This window comes from Trypanosoma brucei, chromosome 8, assembly GCF_000002445.2.
Source record: "Trypanosoma brucei brucei TREU927 chromosome 8, complete sequence".
NCBI classification, from domain to species: domain Eukaryota; phylum Euglenozoa; class Kinetoplastea; order Trypanosomatida; family Trypanosomatidae; genus Trypanosoma; species Trypanosoma brucei.
Genome location: NC_007281.1, coordinates 2,067,115 through 2,081,112, shown reverse-complemented (window position 1 = coordinate 2,081,112; position 13,998 = coordinate 2,067,115). Strand labels below are relative to the sequence as shown.

The 13,998-nt window shown below is 50.0% G+C and overlaps 6 protein-coding genes across 6 annotated transcripts, besides 2 other annotated features; all 6 read right to left on the bottom strand.

Annotated features, from left to right (window-relative positions):
• Window positions 1–13,998: part of a sequence feature (sequence corresponds to BAC RPCI93-10K10) that runs on past both edges of the window.
• Tb927.8.7250 (hypothetical protein, conserved) lies at window positions 560–1,357 on the bottom strand (the record flags this gene model as incomplete). The annotated part of the gene is made up of 1 exon (XM_842461.1): window positions 560–1,357. The coding sequence occupies one exon, from the start codon at window positions 1,355–1,357 to the stop codon at window positions 560–562; it is 798 nt and encodes a 265-aa protein (XP_847554.1).
• On the bottom strand, window positions 2,100–3,224 carry Tb927.8.7240 (hypothetical protein, conserved; the record flags this gene model as incomplete). The annotated part of the gene is made up of 1 exon (XM_842460.1): window positions 2,100–3,224. The coding sequence occupies one exon, from the start codon at window positions 3,222–3,224 to the stop codon at window positions 2,100–2,102; it is 1,125 nt and encodes a 374-aa protein (XP_847553.1).
• Window positions 4,195–4,215: a sequence feature (AT_rich).
• Window positions 4,234–5,058, bottom strand: Tb927.8.7230 (hypothetical protein, conserved; the record flags this gene model as incomplete). Its single annotated transcript, XM_842459.1, has 1 exon — window positions 4,234–5,058. One exon carries the CDS (start codon window positions 5,056–5,058, stop codon window positions 4,234–4,236), a length of 825 nt encoding a protein of 274 aa, XP_847552.1.
• Window positions 6,669–8,621, bottom strand: Tb927.8.7220 (protein kinase, putative; the record flags this gene model as incomplete). The annotated part of the gene is made up of 1 exon (XM_842458.1): window positions 6,669–8,621. The coding sequence occupies one exon, from the start codon at window positions 8,619–8,621 to the stop codon at window positions 6,669–6,671; it is 1,953 nt and encodes a 650-aa protein (XP_847551.1).
• On the bottom strand, window positions 9,048–9,497 carry Tb927.8.7210 (hypothetical protein, conserved; the record flags this gene model as incomplete). Its single annotated transcript, XM_842457.1, has 1 exon — window positions 9,048–9,497. One exon carries the CDS (start codon window positions 9,495–9,497, stop codon window positions 9,048–9,050), a length of 450 nt encoding a protein of 149 aa, XP_847550.1.
• Window positions 10,096–13,467, bottom strand: Tb927.8.7200 (hypothetical protein, conserved; the record flags this gene model as incomplete). The annotated part of the gene is made up of 1 exon (XM_842456.1): window positions 10,096–13,467. One exon carries the CDS (start codon window positions 13,465–13,467, stop codon window positions 10,096–10,098), a length of 3,372 nt encoding a protein of 1,123 aa, XP_847549.1.

Genomic DNA, 13,998 nt, shown 5'->3' with positions numbered 1-13,998 from the left:
GAAATCTGCACTTAAGCACACACAAACCGTCGAAAAAGAGAAAAGTCGAGAGGGAGGTATGTGATGAAGGAAAGCACAACAAAGGTGGTCCAGCACGGCTAGAGAGCTTGGGCTGATGCAGTGGCACACTCATTTCCATATCCTTTCCTCCAAATCGAACCTCGCTCAAAGAACGTGCACGGAAATACAAGGAAAACAAAACGAGAGGTGATGAAAATGTGAGTGTATATAAGGGGAAGATCGGCTGCTCGTGGTTTGGTTGCTGGAGCACACACGATGGAATAAAATACAAAACCAAACATCTAACGCTTCTTCGCTCTCCTCTACCTTTTCTTCTTGCTCCCTCAACCGTCAGCACGCCCACTGAAAGTATGTAAGCATCCTGAGGTGGGAGCTAGGCCTCTCACATAATGGGGTCACCTCAAATCCTTCCATGCCGCTCAACAGGAACACACAAAATAGGAGCAGATAATCATGTATGGGTTTGCGTGCGTGCCCTATCGTCGAAAAAAGACAACCCATTGTTGTCCTCCTCTTCCTAGCTCCAGTATAAATACGTTCACGGGCGATAATAATAATGTACATTCTTTCCCACAAGCACCTGTTCGTCATCTTCCGACGCTCCATCCGGGCTGCTAAGCCACGGTCTCTGGTGATTGCTGTTGTCATCCGTTTCATAATACAAACTATTCTCTATCATCGTGCCGTCATCACCACGATACAAATTTCCCTCCGCAAAGATAAGCAGAGACACGAGTAAACGCGTTCGTTTGTTGTAAAGGAAGTAGTGCTGTGAGAAGAGCGCCCGTGACGCCATGGGGTCACAACTGGGCGAGGCAAAGCGGAAGTACTCACATCCCTGACTTGCATCAGATGCGTGCTCCGTTACGCGGACCCAAAACTGTCCTACAGCCGGACCGCACGATGAGGGAAATGAGCGCAGTGTGTTGTTGACCTCCGCCCGCACATGGGCCTCATCACATGGCACAAAATCCTCCTCCGTCAGAACAGAGAAGTCATAACCGTCCTCACCATAAATGCTGTTTAGCGCGGCCACGAGAAATACCAACCGGTCGTCGATGTCACTTGGCTCGACGGGCTCCGTAGGCACTACATGCACACTGTCATCTGATAAATTCAGCAGCGGCGGCACCGGGGCATTTGCACTGCACAGTGGTCTAAGCGGTGGAGTTGTTTTGTTCGCGTATTCTGCGATACTGGCGGCGAGCAACTTCTTCTTACGGGTACAACGACATGTGAAAGCCTCCAGTCGCACCGTCATGAGACATCCTTGTGCCTCCACACCCTGAAGCAAAGAATTCAAAAACTCAAAACTCTCGAGGGGAACGAACTCCATTAGAACGTCCACGAAATGTAAACCAACTCGATAACGGTTTTCTGATTTTTTTTAAAAAAAAAACTATTGGATACGATCTGGAAATAAAGAAAACGCACTAGCACGCGGAAACAACTTGCACTGATTTAAACAAGTACACGCAAGTGAATCGGAAACACAAACACCTGGACGTGCCGCCAAAGAGATGTGGCGCCCCGCCACTGGCTGATTTCCACAAGCAATCCTTTTGGATGCAATATTAAAATACGCTCAAAAGCCAGCTTTTGGCCCTTTCTCGTGTTGGTGTCTCAGAGCTCTACCAAAATATGTGGGTATATATACTTAAAAGCAGTGTAAATGCTTCTATTCCTGTGTCACGGTGAGCACAGTTATTTGATCTTGTATGACTAAGCGGACGGGATGCCGTCTACGGGAAGGTTTCTACATATATACACGAGTCAGATGGAAGGGAAAGATGGAATGAAGAAGAAGTGGAATTGCACACAACGAGTTGGAATAAATCACCTCTGTTCGCATAAATTAGGTTACCCGATGAGAAGAAAAATAGATGTATGGAAATATGACAAGAAGGTACGTGATGCATGTAACAGGTACGAATGCTTTTCCGCCCCCCGTCCATAAACGCGCGAAGCACGATGCCACGTCTTTGTTTCGTTTCGCCGAATGTTGTCTCCCTTCTCTATCAGTATTCTATGAGTTGCATAACAGTACATTTATGTTACCCCTTTCGGAAGCAGCCGCCTCATTTCTTTTTTACTTTCTTTAGTTTCGCTGCTACAGGGCGTGGGGAAGTTTTTCCTTTCTTCGCTACAACCGGCGCCTTCCCCTTAGCGGCCTTTTTAATTTGTCCCTTTAGCGGCCGTCCCCGCGCGGAGCGACCAGCGGCCCCTTTAGGCTCCTTCTTCGCAACCGGTTCAAATTTCAGGACCTCTACAATCTTATCCTCCTTCTTTGATGCTGCAGCTTTGGGCTCTGTTTTGTTCGCTCCTTGCCGTCTTGCCACCGGCTTCTTGGCCACCGAACTAGCCCTACTTTTACTGGCTACAGGTGAACTACGCGTTTTAGCAGCAACCGCCTTTCGCATTTCGTCCCGCACCATCTCCGCTGTCCATTCTTTCGTCTGCTCGCACAACTTCTCAAAGTAGCTACAGCCGTTGCTCATCTTTTTCTTTAACTCTTTTCGTGTTTGCTCGTTACGCCGTGCCGCGATCTCGTAAGGCTTCCGCTGGAGGGTCGTCAGCACACGCCAGTTACGTTTGCAAGTTGACAAAAAGATAGCGTCCTCCTCCCAACCACTAGTACTGGTTCCATTCTGACGGGTGTAAAATTCTTTCGCAAACACATCGAGGGCCTTATTTGGTAGTTGTGGAGGTGGAATGGAAGCTAACAGAAGCCACGGCCGTTCAATACACTCGAAGAGGTCGCGAATACGACGGTTTTGACTATCTTCCACGTTCTTACGCTGATCCATTACCGTTGTAACCCGTCGCTTCAGCGCCGCGATCTCCGAGTCAATGTGATGCAAAAGAAATTTATAAGCATCATCCGACGCATCACCGCTCGCTTTGCCCCCCTCCCTCTCTGAGGGAAGTAAAGCGCTACGACGTGATGAAGTGGATGGTACACTAGAACCGTTAGGGGAACTGATTCTGTCTATGATGGAGCGGGGTTCACTCCCTATGAAGCCATTACGACGCGACAGGACATCACTTGTCATCATGCTAGTCGAGACGGTTCCGCCCGTGCTGCTAGTTGCGTTGCTGGTGACTCCACCGCCTATGTGGGGCCGGGCCTTTGCCATCACAGCTCGCCGTATGACGATTGGCTCATCCTTCTCGAGCAGATACCACAACGTCCGCCGGAGCATTCGAAATGCGACTATTCACCCCCCCACTCTTCCGTTGGTACGGATGCCACCGCCCTCCCTTCCCCCTTTCTTTTATTATTGTTATTAATTTATGTAACGGCACAGGCTTGCGCCACTTTGCCTAAGGTGTACGATGCAAATGACAGCAGCTATGCTGCGGGTGCGACGCCGTTGCTGCCCGCGTTCCTTGCGTTTATTCTCCCTTATTGTAGGTTGCAAAGCCCTGGCACGCGCGGCGGCGAGTCGCACGTGGGGAGGTTAGGGCCCACCGACGGATTTTGATGCTATGAGTTTTGACAATCTATTAGATCGGCAGTAGTGTATTTGGTGTGAGGAGATCGAATGGAGAGGAGAACGTTTAGGCCGCAGAAGAAAATCAAGCACTTTGATTCATGAAGGAGGGGCTGAGAAGATGATTTCACTTACAACAATTGGTTCCCTCCTCTGCTCCGCTGCACAGTGTTAATGTCCAAATTAGCAATGGAAACGTGTCACTGCCTTACTGCAAACTGGGAAGGGACAACGATAAGAACATCATGAAAACCCATACACGATAGAAATCACACTCTCCTCGCCACTGAGTGAAAAACCGGTTCAGTTTTCCACTACGACCGCTCGCGATACAACCACGCCCCTTTGCCGTACTTTCCTCATTTATGTGAGTGACGCAAAGTGTCTCCAGCCCCGGCCCACAGGATCAATAGTGAAACAAAGGTCAGCAGGCGACACACAGTGGTGTGTGGAAACGAAGTAAGAATGCCGAATAAATACGGCTCTCAAGTTACCGCTTCAGCACCTCTCCACTTTCGCAGCGGCACGCACAGCCTGGACAAACCCATGTACCTTCCCCTTGCTCTCTCTTTTTTTTTTTTCGGGCACAGTGCGGGCAAGTAAGCAGACACCTGCCTATCACGCCACTTGCCCATTTCAACCGCTTTCACTGCTTGCCCTTTCCCTTTTCCCCTCTTTCTTTATATATATATATATATATCCCCAACCTTCCTCGAAGTTAAACAACCGCATTGTACCCCTGCTTCTCAGAAGTGCCGAGCGCCTTAGCGGCCTCCACCGTCCCTGGTACGTAAACACGGTCAACGTCAACCTCCCCACGAACTAACTGTGTTTCCACTTGCAGCGATTGCATCCACTTCTCAATGCGCATCACGCGGTAGGCCAAGTAAAAACCGATAGCAAGTAAACAAATAGTCACCACCCACGAACCAGCACCAAAGAAAGCTGCCACAGACATCAGACACATGAAGTCAAGACGAAACCACATGAGCTCCAGCCACTGCTTGCGACTGACTTCACTGTAGGAGGAGCAATGCCACACCCGCCCGGTGTATACGGAGACGGAGGCAACACCTGAGAAGGCTCCAATGTACTGTACGAAATAAGCGAAGTTGAAGCGGCACCAGCCAAATGCGTTTGGAAACAGCGCCTGGCAAACAGTAGCGAAAGGGCCAACCAAACCACATATGATCACCACAACGTGCACCACATTTTCTGAAGGATGAGATGAGGCTGCAGTCGGCAGGTTACAAAAGTCTACCGTGGCTGACGGCACCGGGTCAGAGTCGGCAGCCGTTGAAGGGACCCCCGTTTCGCCCATGTGGAAGCGCCGCCGTTGGTATTCTAACATTTCCACCGCTACCTGCTTCAGGGAACCTACAACAAAGGCAGGATCCAAATCGGGTGACTCTTCTGGGGAGCACTCATCCAACTCGAGATGATCTTGCTTGAGTACGTTGAGAAGCCGCGCGAAGAAGAAGTCCACCGTGTAGAACACGATAAGCACGACGGTTGACAGCAGAAAGGGGAACGAAAGCTCCATACGTCGGGTCCTTTGTTTGCAGTCTGTGATGAAAGCTCTACAGCCGTTTGTATATGTGTCGCTCAAGCAAAGCTGATGGACTTGCTGCTGTCTCTTGCTGTGTTTCTTCTCTCCACTTTCCTTACTGCACTTGCGCTTCCCGACAACTCTCAACTGTCTAGTTTTCCGTTACCACAGCACAAACGTTCGTTCCCAGCTATAATAAAAAGTAGTAGATGACCGGCAAGAAGAAAATATTGCTTATGAGCGCGTATAAAAGAAAACTAGCTGGAATAATGAAGAAAGACCCACAGTCACAACGACCGGCGCCCCTTCAGCTGGACTCGCGGAGAATCTGGCCACTGTTCTTCCCATCTTCAGGGCTTCACCCATCACGCGCTACCTTTTCAGCTATTTCCACCTCGCCTTTGCACCGCGACCGCCGAACAACTCCTTCAATTTTTTTTTCTCACCCACCAACCACAGGGCTTTGCCCCCAATTCCGTATTGTCGTCCCAACCCCCATTTTCTCTCGCTGCATGGCATCCCTGTGAGCCAACATCTGCTACCACTTCAGGGATTGGCGGATGTGTCGGTGATGGAACTTCCCCTCCCCGTAAAAACCATCAGCAATAACCCTGAAGTGAGTGCAGCAATTGGGGCACCACATCCACCCTCACCTTTAGCATCCGCCAATCCCTGAAGTCGCAGCTCTTATTACTGCCAGGAGGGGAAGGGAGGGGAGGATTAACAGATCACTGCGACACGCTGCTGGGCACTGGCTCTTGTAAAGGTTGTCCATCGCTTGTAAACCCATATTAGGTCCCAGTCGTTAGCAGTGGCTCCAGCAGTTTTTTGAGATCTCTCCTCCCCGAGCCGCGGAATGGCACTGTTAGGAGCATCAACATCGAACCAGTGGTATAAACGAGTCGTCGCTTCAGCAGTCCGAAAACACTGCTCGCACATCCCTTCATGTTTTCACGACATGAATCTGGTGCACCCTACAGTCAATGAAGGCATTCAACCGCAACGCGGCAGCTTAATAAAGGAAGGAAAAGGGGTTCACAGTGGTTATGTCATCCCTTTGGTTCATTCACTTGTCAGCAAAGGTACATTTATCTGTGACACAGGCAGCACCCGGAGCTCGGGGTAGAAGGTGCCACATTACAAGCATAAAGATTGTCAATTTGCAGAGTTTGGTCGAGTCCGTGCCGCACGTGGGTGGGATACTCTGCATCACCTACAGATCAGTGATGGCAAGAAAAAAAAAAAGCACTGGCGGAAGCGGAGACACCACTTTCCACGTCTGGAAGAGGAAACTTTGGAGTGCAGAACACCCCTTCACCTCATTCTATAAAAGTGCAATAATTAAGACAATTCAATACCGTACCAAACGCATGGAGGAGGAGTGTACGCGAGCGTGGCAAATACAACAAGTGTTCATTGTGCCGATTCACTTACGTTTAACCCTCCATTGCCTCCCCTATTTACTTTCCCCCCTTTTTGCGCCCTGTTCCAATGTGCACTCCTGGTTTCCCTTTTTACCGCTATTTCCGAAGCCCTAGCTTCCAACTGTACAACTCACTGTTTTTGAGTTCCGCCAAGTGAAGTGGATGAAATACCCATGCTGTTCAGGGGATGTTACTTAACTTCTCCTCAACGGAGCCTGTCAGCGTTACCCCAGAGGCAGCCGCAGCAGTCGTCACCACTGTTGTTGAGGAATTCTGGGTTGCTGCGGGGAGTGTCCTTTCGGTGCGTGAGAGCCTCCGTGTATTGCGCTGCAGGTACGGGTCCTGACTGAGTTGCATCACGTCGTAGCGGTCCGCAGGGTGGTATTCGAGGCACTTTTGTATTAAATCTTTTGCCTCCTGCGAGACACGCGGGGTGTCGGGAAACGTTAAGGTGTGTGCAGAAGAAACAATGAGTTTGTTTTGCCATATTTGTTGCTGTGACTCGCCCTCGGCGAATGGACGGCGACCAAATAGCATCTGATAGAATATAACACCGCACGACCACACGTCAACTTTGTTACTGATCCGAGGAGTTGCTGTGGTATCGAAGCACTCGGGCGGAAGATACCAATATGTTCCCGCCCCCTGTGACGTCAGTTCTATGGTTGGGTTGTCGCTTGCCCCGTCTCGCTTCGGGATGAGCTTACTGAGACCAAAGTCCGTTATTTTGATTAGCAAACTGCTTTGGTTACTAGAATGGAGAAGAATATTCGCCGGTTTAAGGTCGTAGTGGATGACCGGTTGATGCTGTGCTGCGAAATAGCGCAACGCACTGACTACTTGCATAATTATTAACCGCGCCTCCACCTCACGGAGGGTGCCACAACGCTTCAGATGCGTGTCAAGATCGGTCCCCGCGCTAAATTCCATGACCGATACGAACGTTGCCGTGCCGTGGTCGAAGGCATCGAAGAGCCGTGTAAGGTGCGGGTGTTCCAGCATTCGCATAATTTTTAGCTCACGAACTGCACGGTCCCGGTAGTGTTGTCGCACCTGTTGTGACCATTCCCTCTGTACGCGATGGATTTTGCACGCAACGTACCGCGCCTCCTGCAAGTCAAAGGCTTTCCACACCTCAGAGAAGCCTCCTTTGCCGAGCAGATGCATCATTACATATCGACCATTGTGACCGAGAGCCGGCACAGCCACGAAGGCAGATGCATCTTCGTCATTTACGCGACGGATCTCCTTAAGAAACACTTTTTTCTCGTGATTTAAGTCTTGTTGCTGCTGTTTTAGCGACTGGATGGCGCTACCCAAGGCTGCAAACTCTGCTGTGTACAGCAGAGCTGCCTCCTGCAACTCCATCAGTGCCGCTTGGGCTTCCGGTGCCATCGAGTCCTCGTCGTTGCTCCTCAGTATCTGCCGCGCCCGCTTTTCAGCCGTTTTTTTGAGCTCCTCCACTTCATCACGGCGTACACTAAGCTCCTCAAGCTGCATGGTGAGCTGCCTCATTTTGTTGCCTTCGACCCACACCTCGCGCCCGTTACTATGCCACACTGCTATCTGTCCAAGCTCAAATTGCTTCAAATGTAAGGCACGTCTGGCATCGCATCTCTCTTGACGGGCCGCTCTCAACATTTCCTCACGAAGAACAACCTGGTAGCGATTGTTGCGATCGACAGCCTCCTGTAGTTGTGCCTGCGTGTTGACAAGAGTTGTCTCCCTTTCGGACATCCGCGTCTCCACGGCTGCCAGTTTCTCGCGAAGCTCATCGATCTGTGCGTCTCTATCAGCAAGCTCTTTGCGGAATACCGCAGTGTCGTTTACCAATCCATAGGAAGGTAGCGTCGCCTGCTTTAACTTACGTTCAGACGGGTGAGTGCTTCCAGGGCTATTTCCACTGTTGCCACCGCTGGTACTAACAGCAGTTGGCCCACTCACGTATTCGTATATACACGCGCTCTCATCTGGTATTTCAGGGGATACCCTCGACGTTGAGCTGGATTTTGTCCCTTTTACCTCTGTTTGCTGGCCGCCCACCCCCTGGTCTTCGGAAAACTCCGCAGCTTCTGCATTCGTTGGATCCTCGCGCGACCGCTTGCGCATATGGTTAGCGTCGTTGTTTTTCATGTTTCTTTAATCCTCGTAACGAAGACCTGTGTGTTAATCGAAAGAGAGAGCCGCAAAGAAGTGGCATATGTGCGTATGTGTGTGGGGAGGGTGGAAGTGAATACCGAAAATGTGGTGCGGGAATAAATACACGTGAGGTTTAAACCGAATGATGTCATGCAGTATACTCCACCAGCAGCAAACACAAATACGGTGGTTTAAGGCACGCATGCTTTACCTGAAAGCACATGATGATGAGGTGCCAGTTGAGAATGAATTTGGGAATGCACGGCGGGCAAAACAGAAAGGGGTACTCTGCAGCTGACCTACAACTCCAAACACTGTGACTACATATAGTGTCTCTCTGATGGATTGAAAGAGCGCCTTTCCCCTTCAGCAGAAGTAGCGAATTTGTTTACAATCATATACAAAATTGTGGTTATCCAATTATTTTAGAACACGATCCACTACCCATCCTTCCTCGTTATAAAGCAGCATAACAACAAACGGGTCAACTAGCGCTCGGACGTTGCTTTGCAGACACACTGTACAGCTCTGCAAGATCAACCGTTTCTCTACCGGTGAGTAGAAAGCATTGTTTCCCTTGCAGGAACACAATACCCAATCGGTCATCTCCCGAACCGCTGTCTCCTCTATGCACGGAATCGGCTCACTGAAGTCAAGAGTGACCTTGAAGATGCACTCACTGTTGAAATTAACCTGATCCATCGTCCGGCTACGCACCAATTGCGGGTCATCAATGAAGGCCAAAGAATCTACTGGAACAAGTCGCTGTTCCCCGTCTTTTGTATGAATGAGCAAGTTAAGATGTCCCTGTTTTATGAAGGAAAGCTCAGGCGACGTCTCAAGTCCCTGCGCGCCTTGCTTCTTCGACATTTCTCTTCAAATATCCTACCCTCGTTTTTATCTTTCCTTTTTATGTATACGCGTGCGTATCCTCCGTGCTCAAAAAAAAAAAAGGCACTAATTTCCCCCTCCGTGGTTCAAAGGAAAAGGGATCTTGCCTGAACGGCCGGGAACGATGATCTGCCTTTCTCCCGCTTTCCCCACAAACTCAGTTGGAAGAAAACTTGTTCAGGACAAACAATAAATGAATCAGAAAGGGCGGTGAGGTCCACGAACTAGAAAGGGGACTGGGGAAGCACGTGGCACCGGTCGTCACCGACGAATGGTGGTAATAGACAAAATGAAGGTACCACCTGAATAGCACACGGATAGCAGGTAAAAACCTTTAGTATCAACCAACGTTGCTGTACGCAAGGGAAACCGTAACAATCATCGGTGGTAGGCCCATGCATATGTTTTTGTTTCCCCGGACCCAGTTACATGTGCGAAAGCCGAAATATTAAACTAGATGAGGTCAAGGGATTTCGCTGTTTCCCCGGCAGAAAAGCAAAACAAAACAACATCAAAAACACAAACGCAAGAGATCACACAGCTGCAATAATGTCAGCGAAAACGTTGTTGCTACCAACTACCACAGCTCTACTGCCTCCGGTTTCATCAACTCGCCAGATTCATCGTAGGTGTCATCATCACTCAGCAAAACGGTTTCGCTTGGGCCTCTACTTCTATTGACACTGCTGGTGAGGTCGATAGAAGAATTGAGCAATCCATGGACAATGGAGCTGCTATCACACGGTGCGTCCATCTTGCGGGGCCCCTGCAGGCCAGTGACACCATTGCTAAATCGCTCCACCACCACATCGAAACCCTTTTCATAACTGAAACCACCTAAGCAATGGAAGAATTTGTCACTCTCATCCTCTCCATCGTATTGTGGCTGATCAACACAGCCAAACTCAAAGTTAGCTGGAGAGCAAACGTTGCACCTCGCTGTGTCATTTAGACAACGTTGATGGAACGCGTGCTGGCAACTGAAGTACACAGCTGGCAAATCGAGCGGAGACCCACAGTGGTTGCAATTGAACGCTTGCAGTGTTGTCACACGCGTCTGCAACGCGTCCAATTTACCATGAAGCTCATGCAGCTCCTTCAATCGCGCTTCCGTGCGGGCTTTGATGGACTCTGACCGCTTCACTTCACGTTGCACCATCCTGACCACATAATCACGAAATATGTGCAGCGGTAACTCTGGGTTGCTGCTGTTAAGTGTTGTGAGCACAGATAGTGGTGAGAGCGCGTCTTGTGCGGCAATGTGCCCCAGTACTTGGCTAATATCCTGGGCATCGCTTTCTGGAGTGTGCGCAAGCATGGAAAGCAGGGACAACCACAACTCACGGGCACTTCCACCGCTCTTTGGACCGTTCCCCGAGCCGTCATTACTTTGCTCCACACCGTCGTTAGTACTGTTGAGACAAATTTCAATAAGTCTTGTCTTTGCTATCTGTCGTACCAGAGTGGGAACACCGTGCGCCAGCCCTTTTGCGTGATATTGCATCAACTCAGTGGAGCAATTAAGTCGGCGAAGAAGCACGAACACACCTTCCTCAAAGCCGTGCTGCTCTGCCAGCAGTAAGGCGTGGTATGGATCGTACCTACCGCTGTGCACCGTAAAGAACCCATATGCCTGCTTGCGCCGCTCCTCGCACGATTCTGCAACAAACGACTCTTCTTCCATGGGGATAATGTTACCTCTAGTGGCATGTTTGAGTTCCCGTGTAACGTACATCTCCAGAAGCGTATTATAAATTACCATTTCCCGTTTGGGATCTGCGTCGTCCAACACACCGCTATTCACCACGGCTCGCAAGAAATGCAAAAGACACACAGGGAAGTCGGATAATATGTGAAGAAAGTCCTTTGCATCACCACGATTGTGGTGCTTGGGCCCCCCTTCCTTTGAGGTCGCGACTTCGTTACCCACCAAGCGCCGTGCGGGACCACTCCAACCTACACACAGATTAATGAGAACTTCTGTTGCTCTACGCGGTAGTGCCGCTACAAGGTGCTTACCGTGCTGTTGCCGCAATATGGCTTCAGCGTCATCCAGACACAGCGCCTGTATGAACTCAAGGGCTTTCTTTGGGTTGTTCAAGTGATCGAGCTGCACCGTAACATAGTCGTGCGGCTTAGCATACTTTTCTGCGAGATACAACGCGGCCTCATAGTACCTTGCCTCCGTGCATACGTCAATTGCGATACGAGGATCGAAGCGAACATCACTTCGGCGAATGAAATTGTTCAGCTTCTCCTCGTCATGCAGCTGAATGTAACAGCACAGTAACAGTGTAGTGTGACTCCGCTGAGCGGTTTGGTTGTCTCGGGTGTTGTGAAGCTCCTCCAGGTAGCCCGTGAGAGGCACAATCTGCTGTGCGTCAACGAATACCCGTATAACATATGACGGCTCCACGTGGCCTATGATGTCCACGTATTGTCTCATCGCCCCAGTGTAGTCCCGCTTGCTCACAAGGTAGTCTCCGTAGTGTTTCTTAATATCGAGTAACTGCTGATTTTTCCGGTGTCTTCCACCTGGGGTTGACTGAGATCGGCATGCGATACTCTGCGCGATTTCGTAGCACTCTTTTTGGAAGAGCTGCTGAAGTCGCTTTTCCAGACCAACCTCCACAAGCCGTACGACCTGGTAGCACGCATGAGCAGCGGTCCTGATGTTCTTGCTTTCGTAGCCGGTGACGCTGCCGCTGTTGCTTGCCTCAACATGTCGAATCGGCTCTCTACAAAAAACTAATATATCTGAAGAATCGGCCAACATCCATTCGACATGGGTGCAGTAGTTCTCTTGCGAGCGGCTCAGGCAGCGCAGCCGGTTGGGCAGATCATAGCACTGAAGTACGAACCTGTCTGACCATGCGTCACTTTGCGCCAGCACCACAACGTAACCACGGTGAGAAAGAAGCAAGCATTTTCGGCCGGCCACTTCAACTGCTTGAGAAGAACTAAAATGTGAACTAACAAACGACCCTTGTGACTGCTTCCGCGGAGACAGAGTCTCTTTGTTACCGAATACGGTAATGTGATCGCTTGCATTACTTGCAACAACAAGTTGGCCATCATCTGTCATGCAACAACGGCCCCTCAAAGCACCACCAAAAGAATCACAGCTGTGCTCCTCGCAACCCGCGGACGACACTTGCCACACCGTCACACAATCAGCGTACACACTATACATTATATGTGTAACCATTTCCTCTCCTCTGCGAGACGCACTGAGGGTAAAAAGCTGCTGGTTCTTGGTTTTCTTTGTTGTCGCATCTGGTGTATAGGTTGCTCTTGTAAAGCCGACAAAAGCAATTGGGCCTTTCGCAATGTTACTACGGAGCCGCTGCAACCTCAGCGCCTTCTTCCGCTCCAGATCATCATGAAGAAGTATAACATCCCCGCTGACAAGCGCCACCGCCATACACTGAAGATCATCTGCAACATCAAAAGATGCAACAACGGTGTTAATGCTTGTGGTTGGGGCGCAGTCCGTCGCATCCCGTCGCTTATTGGATGTGGGAGAGGATGTGGAACCCGTGTCATAGATTGGGCAGAGAGGTACTCGTTCTCGTGGAGGCGGGTGCTTCGAACTAAACAAACGGTGCTCATTACACGGCGGTGGTGATATCCTCCCCGGTGCTGCTGCCGCTTCTAGGTTCCAGACACGGATAACACACACATCTTCCCCGTCGTCGTCACCGATAGTAACCAGCACATTCCGCGATTGAACGTACTTCATGTATAGCACAGGGCCTTTATATGCGCCAAATTCGCACTTAACGCCTTCGTTATTGCTACTGCGGTCAACGGCCCATACGGCGCCATCGCTTCCACCAGCAAACACCAAACCTTCGCCGCAACAGCAACACGTCATCTCCATGCGACATAGGGGATTTTTTACGAGCTCCGCATTGAAGAACTTGAAACTCCGCCACACGGCAGCCATACCTATGTTCAATACTGCAAAATACACATGTGCACAGAGGTGGAGAAAACAGTGACACAGCTAGATGAGGAAGTGGACGGTGCCAACATTTCGAAAGTTTAAAGAACGACACATCACCACAAGATACGACACACAAGAGTGCAGTACCGTAATTATCACACAGTGAGCATCTGGAGGAGGAGTGCATAGGCGCAAACACTCATTTGCACCCTCAATCTCTGCACTGCCAAACATCAGGCCAAAGCAACAACTTGACTGATGCCAAGACCGTTTGCTATCCCACAATCTGGCAGATAGTTTTTATGTGCTACGATCTCTACCCTGCATACACGCTGCAACGGGTGCGTAACTTCAGAACAAGTACTTTTCTGCGTGATATTTCAACAATACACCTAATTCTTTTGTGTATACGAAACGACTTCCACCGGTGTGGAGTCCAAAAACCTGAGCACGGGGTGCTCGGTTGTAAAAAAAAAAACTCATTACCCACAAGTAGCATTACCCTTCCTTGTACAAATACTTTTGCACGAC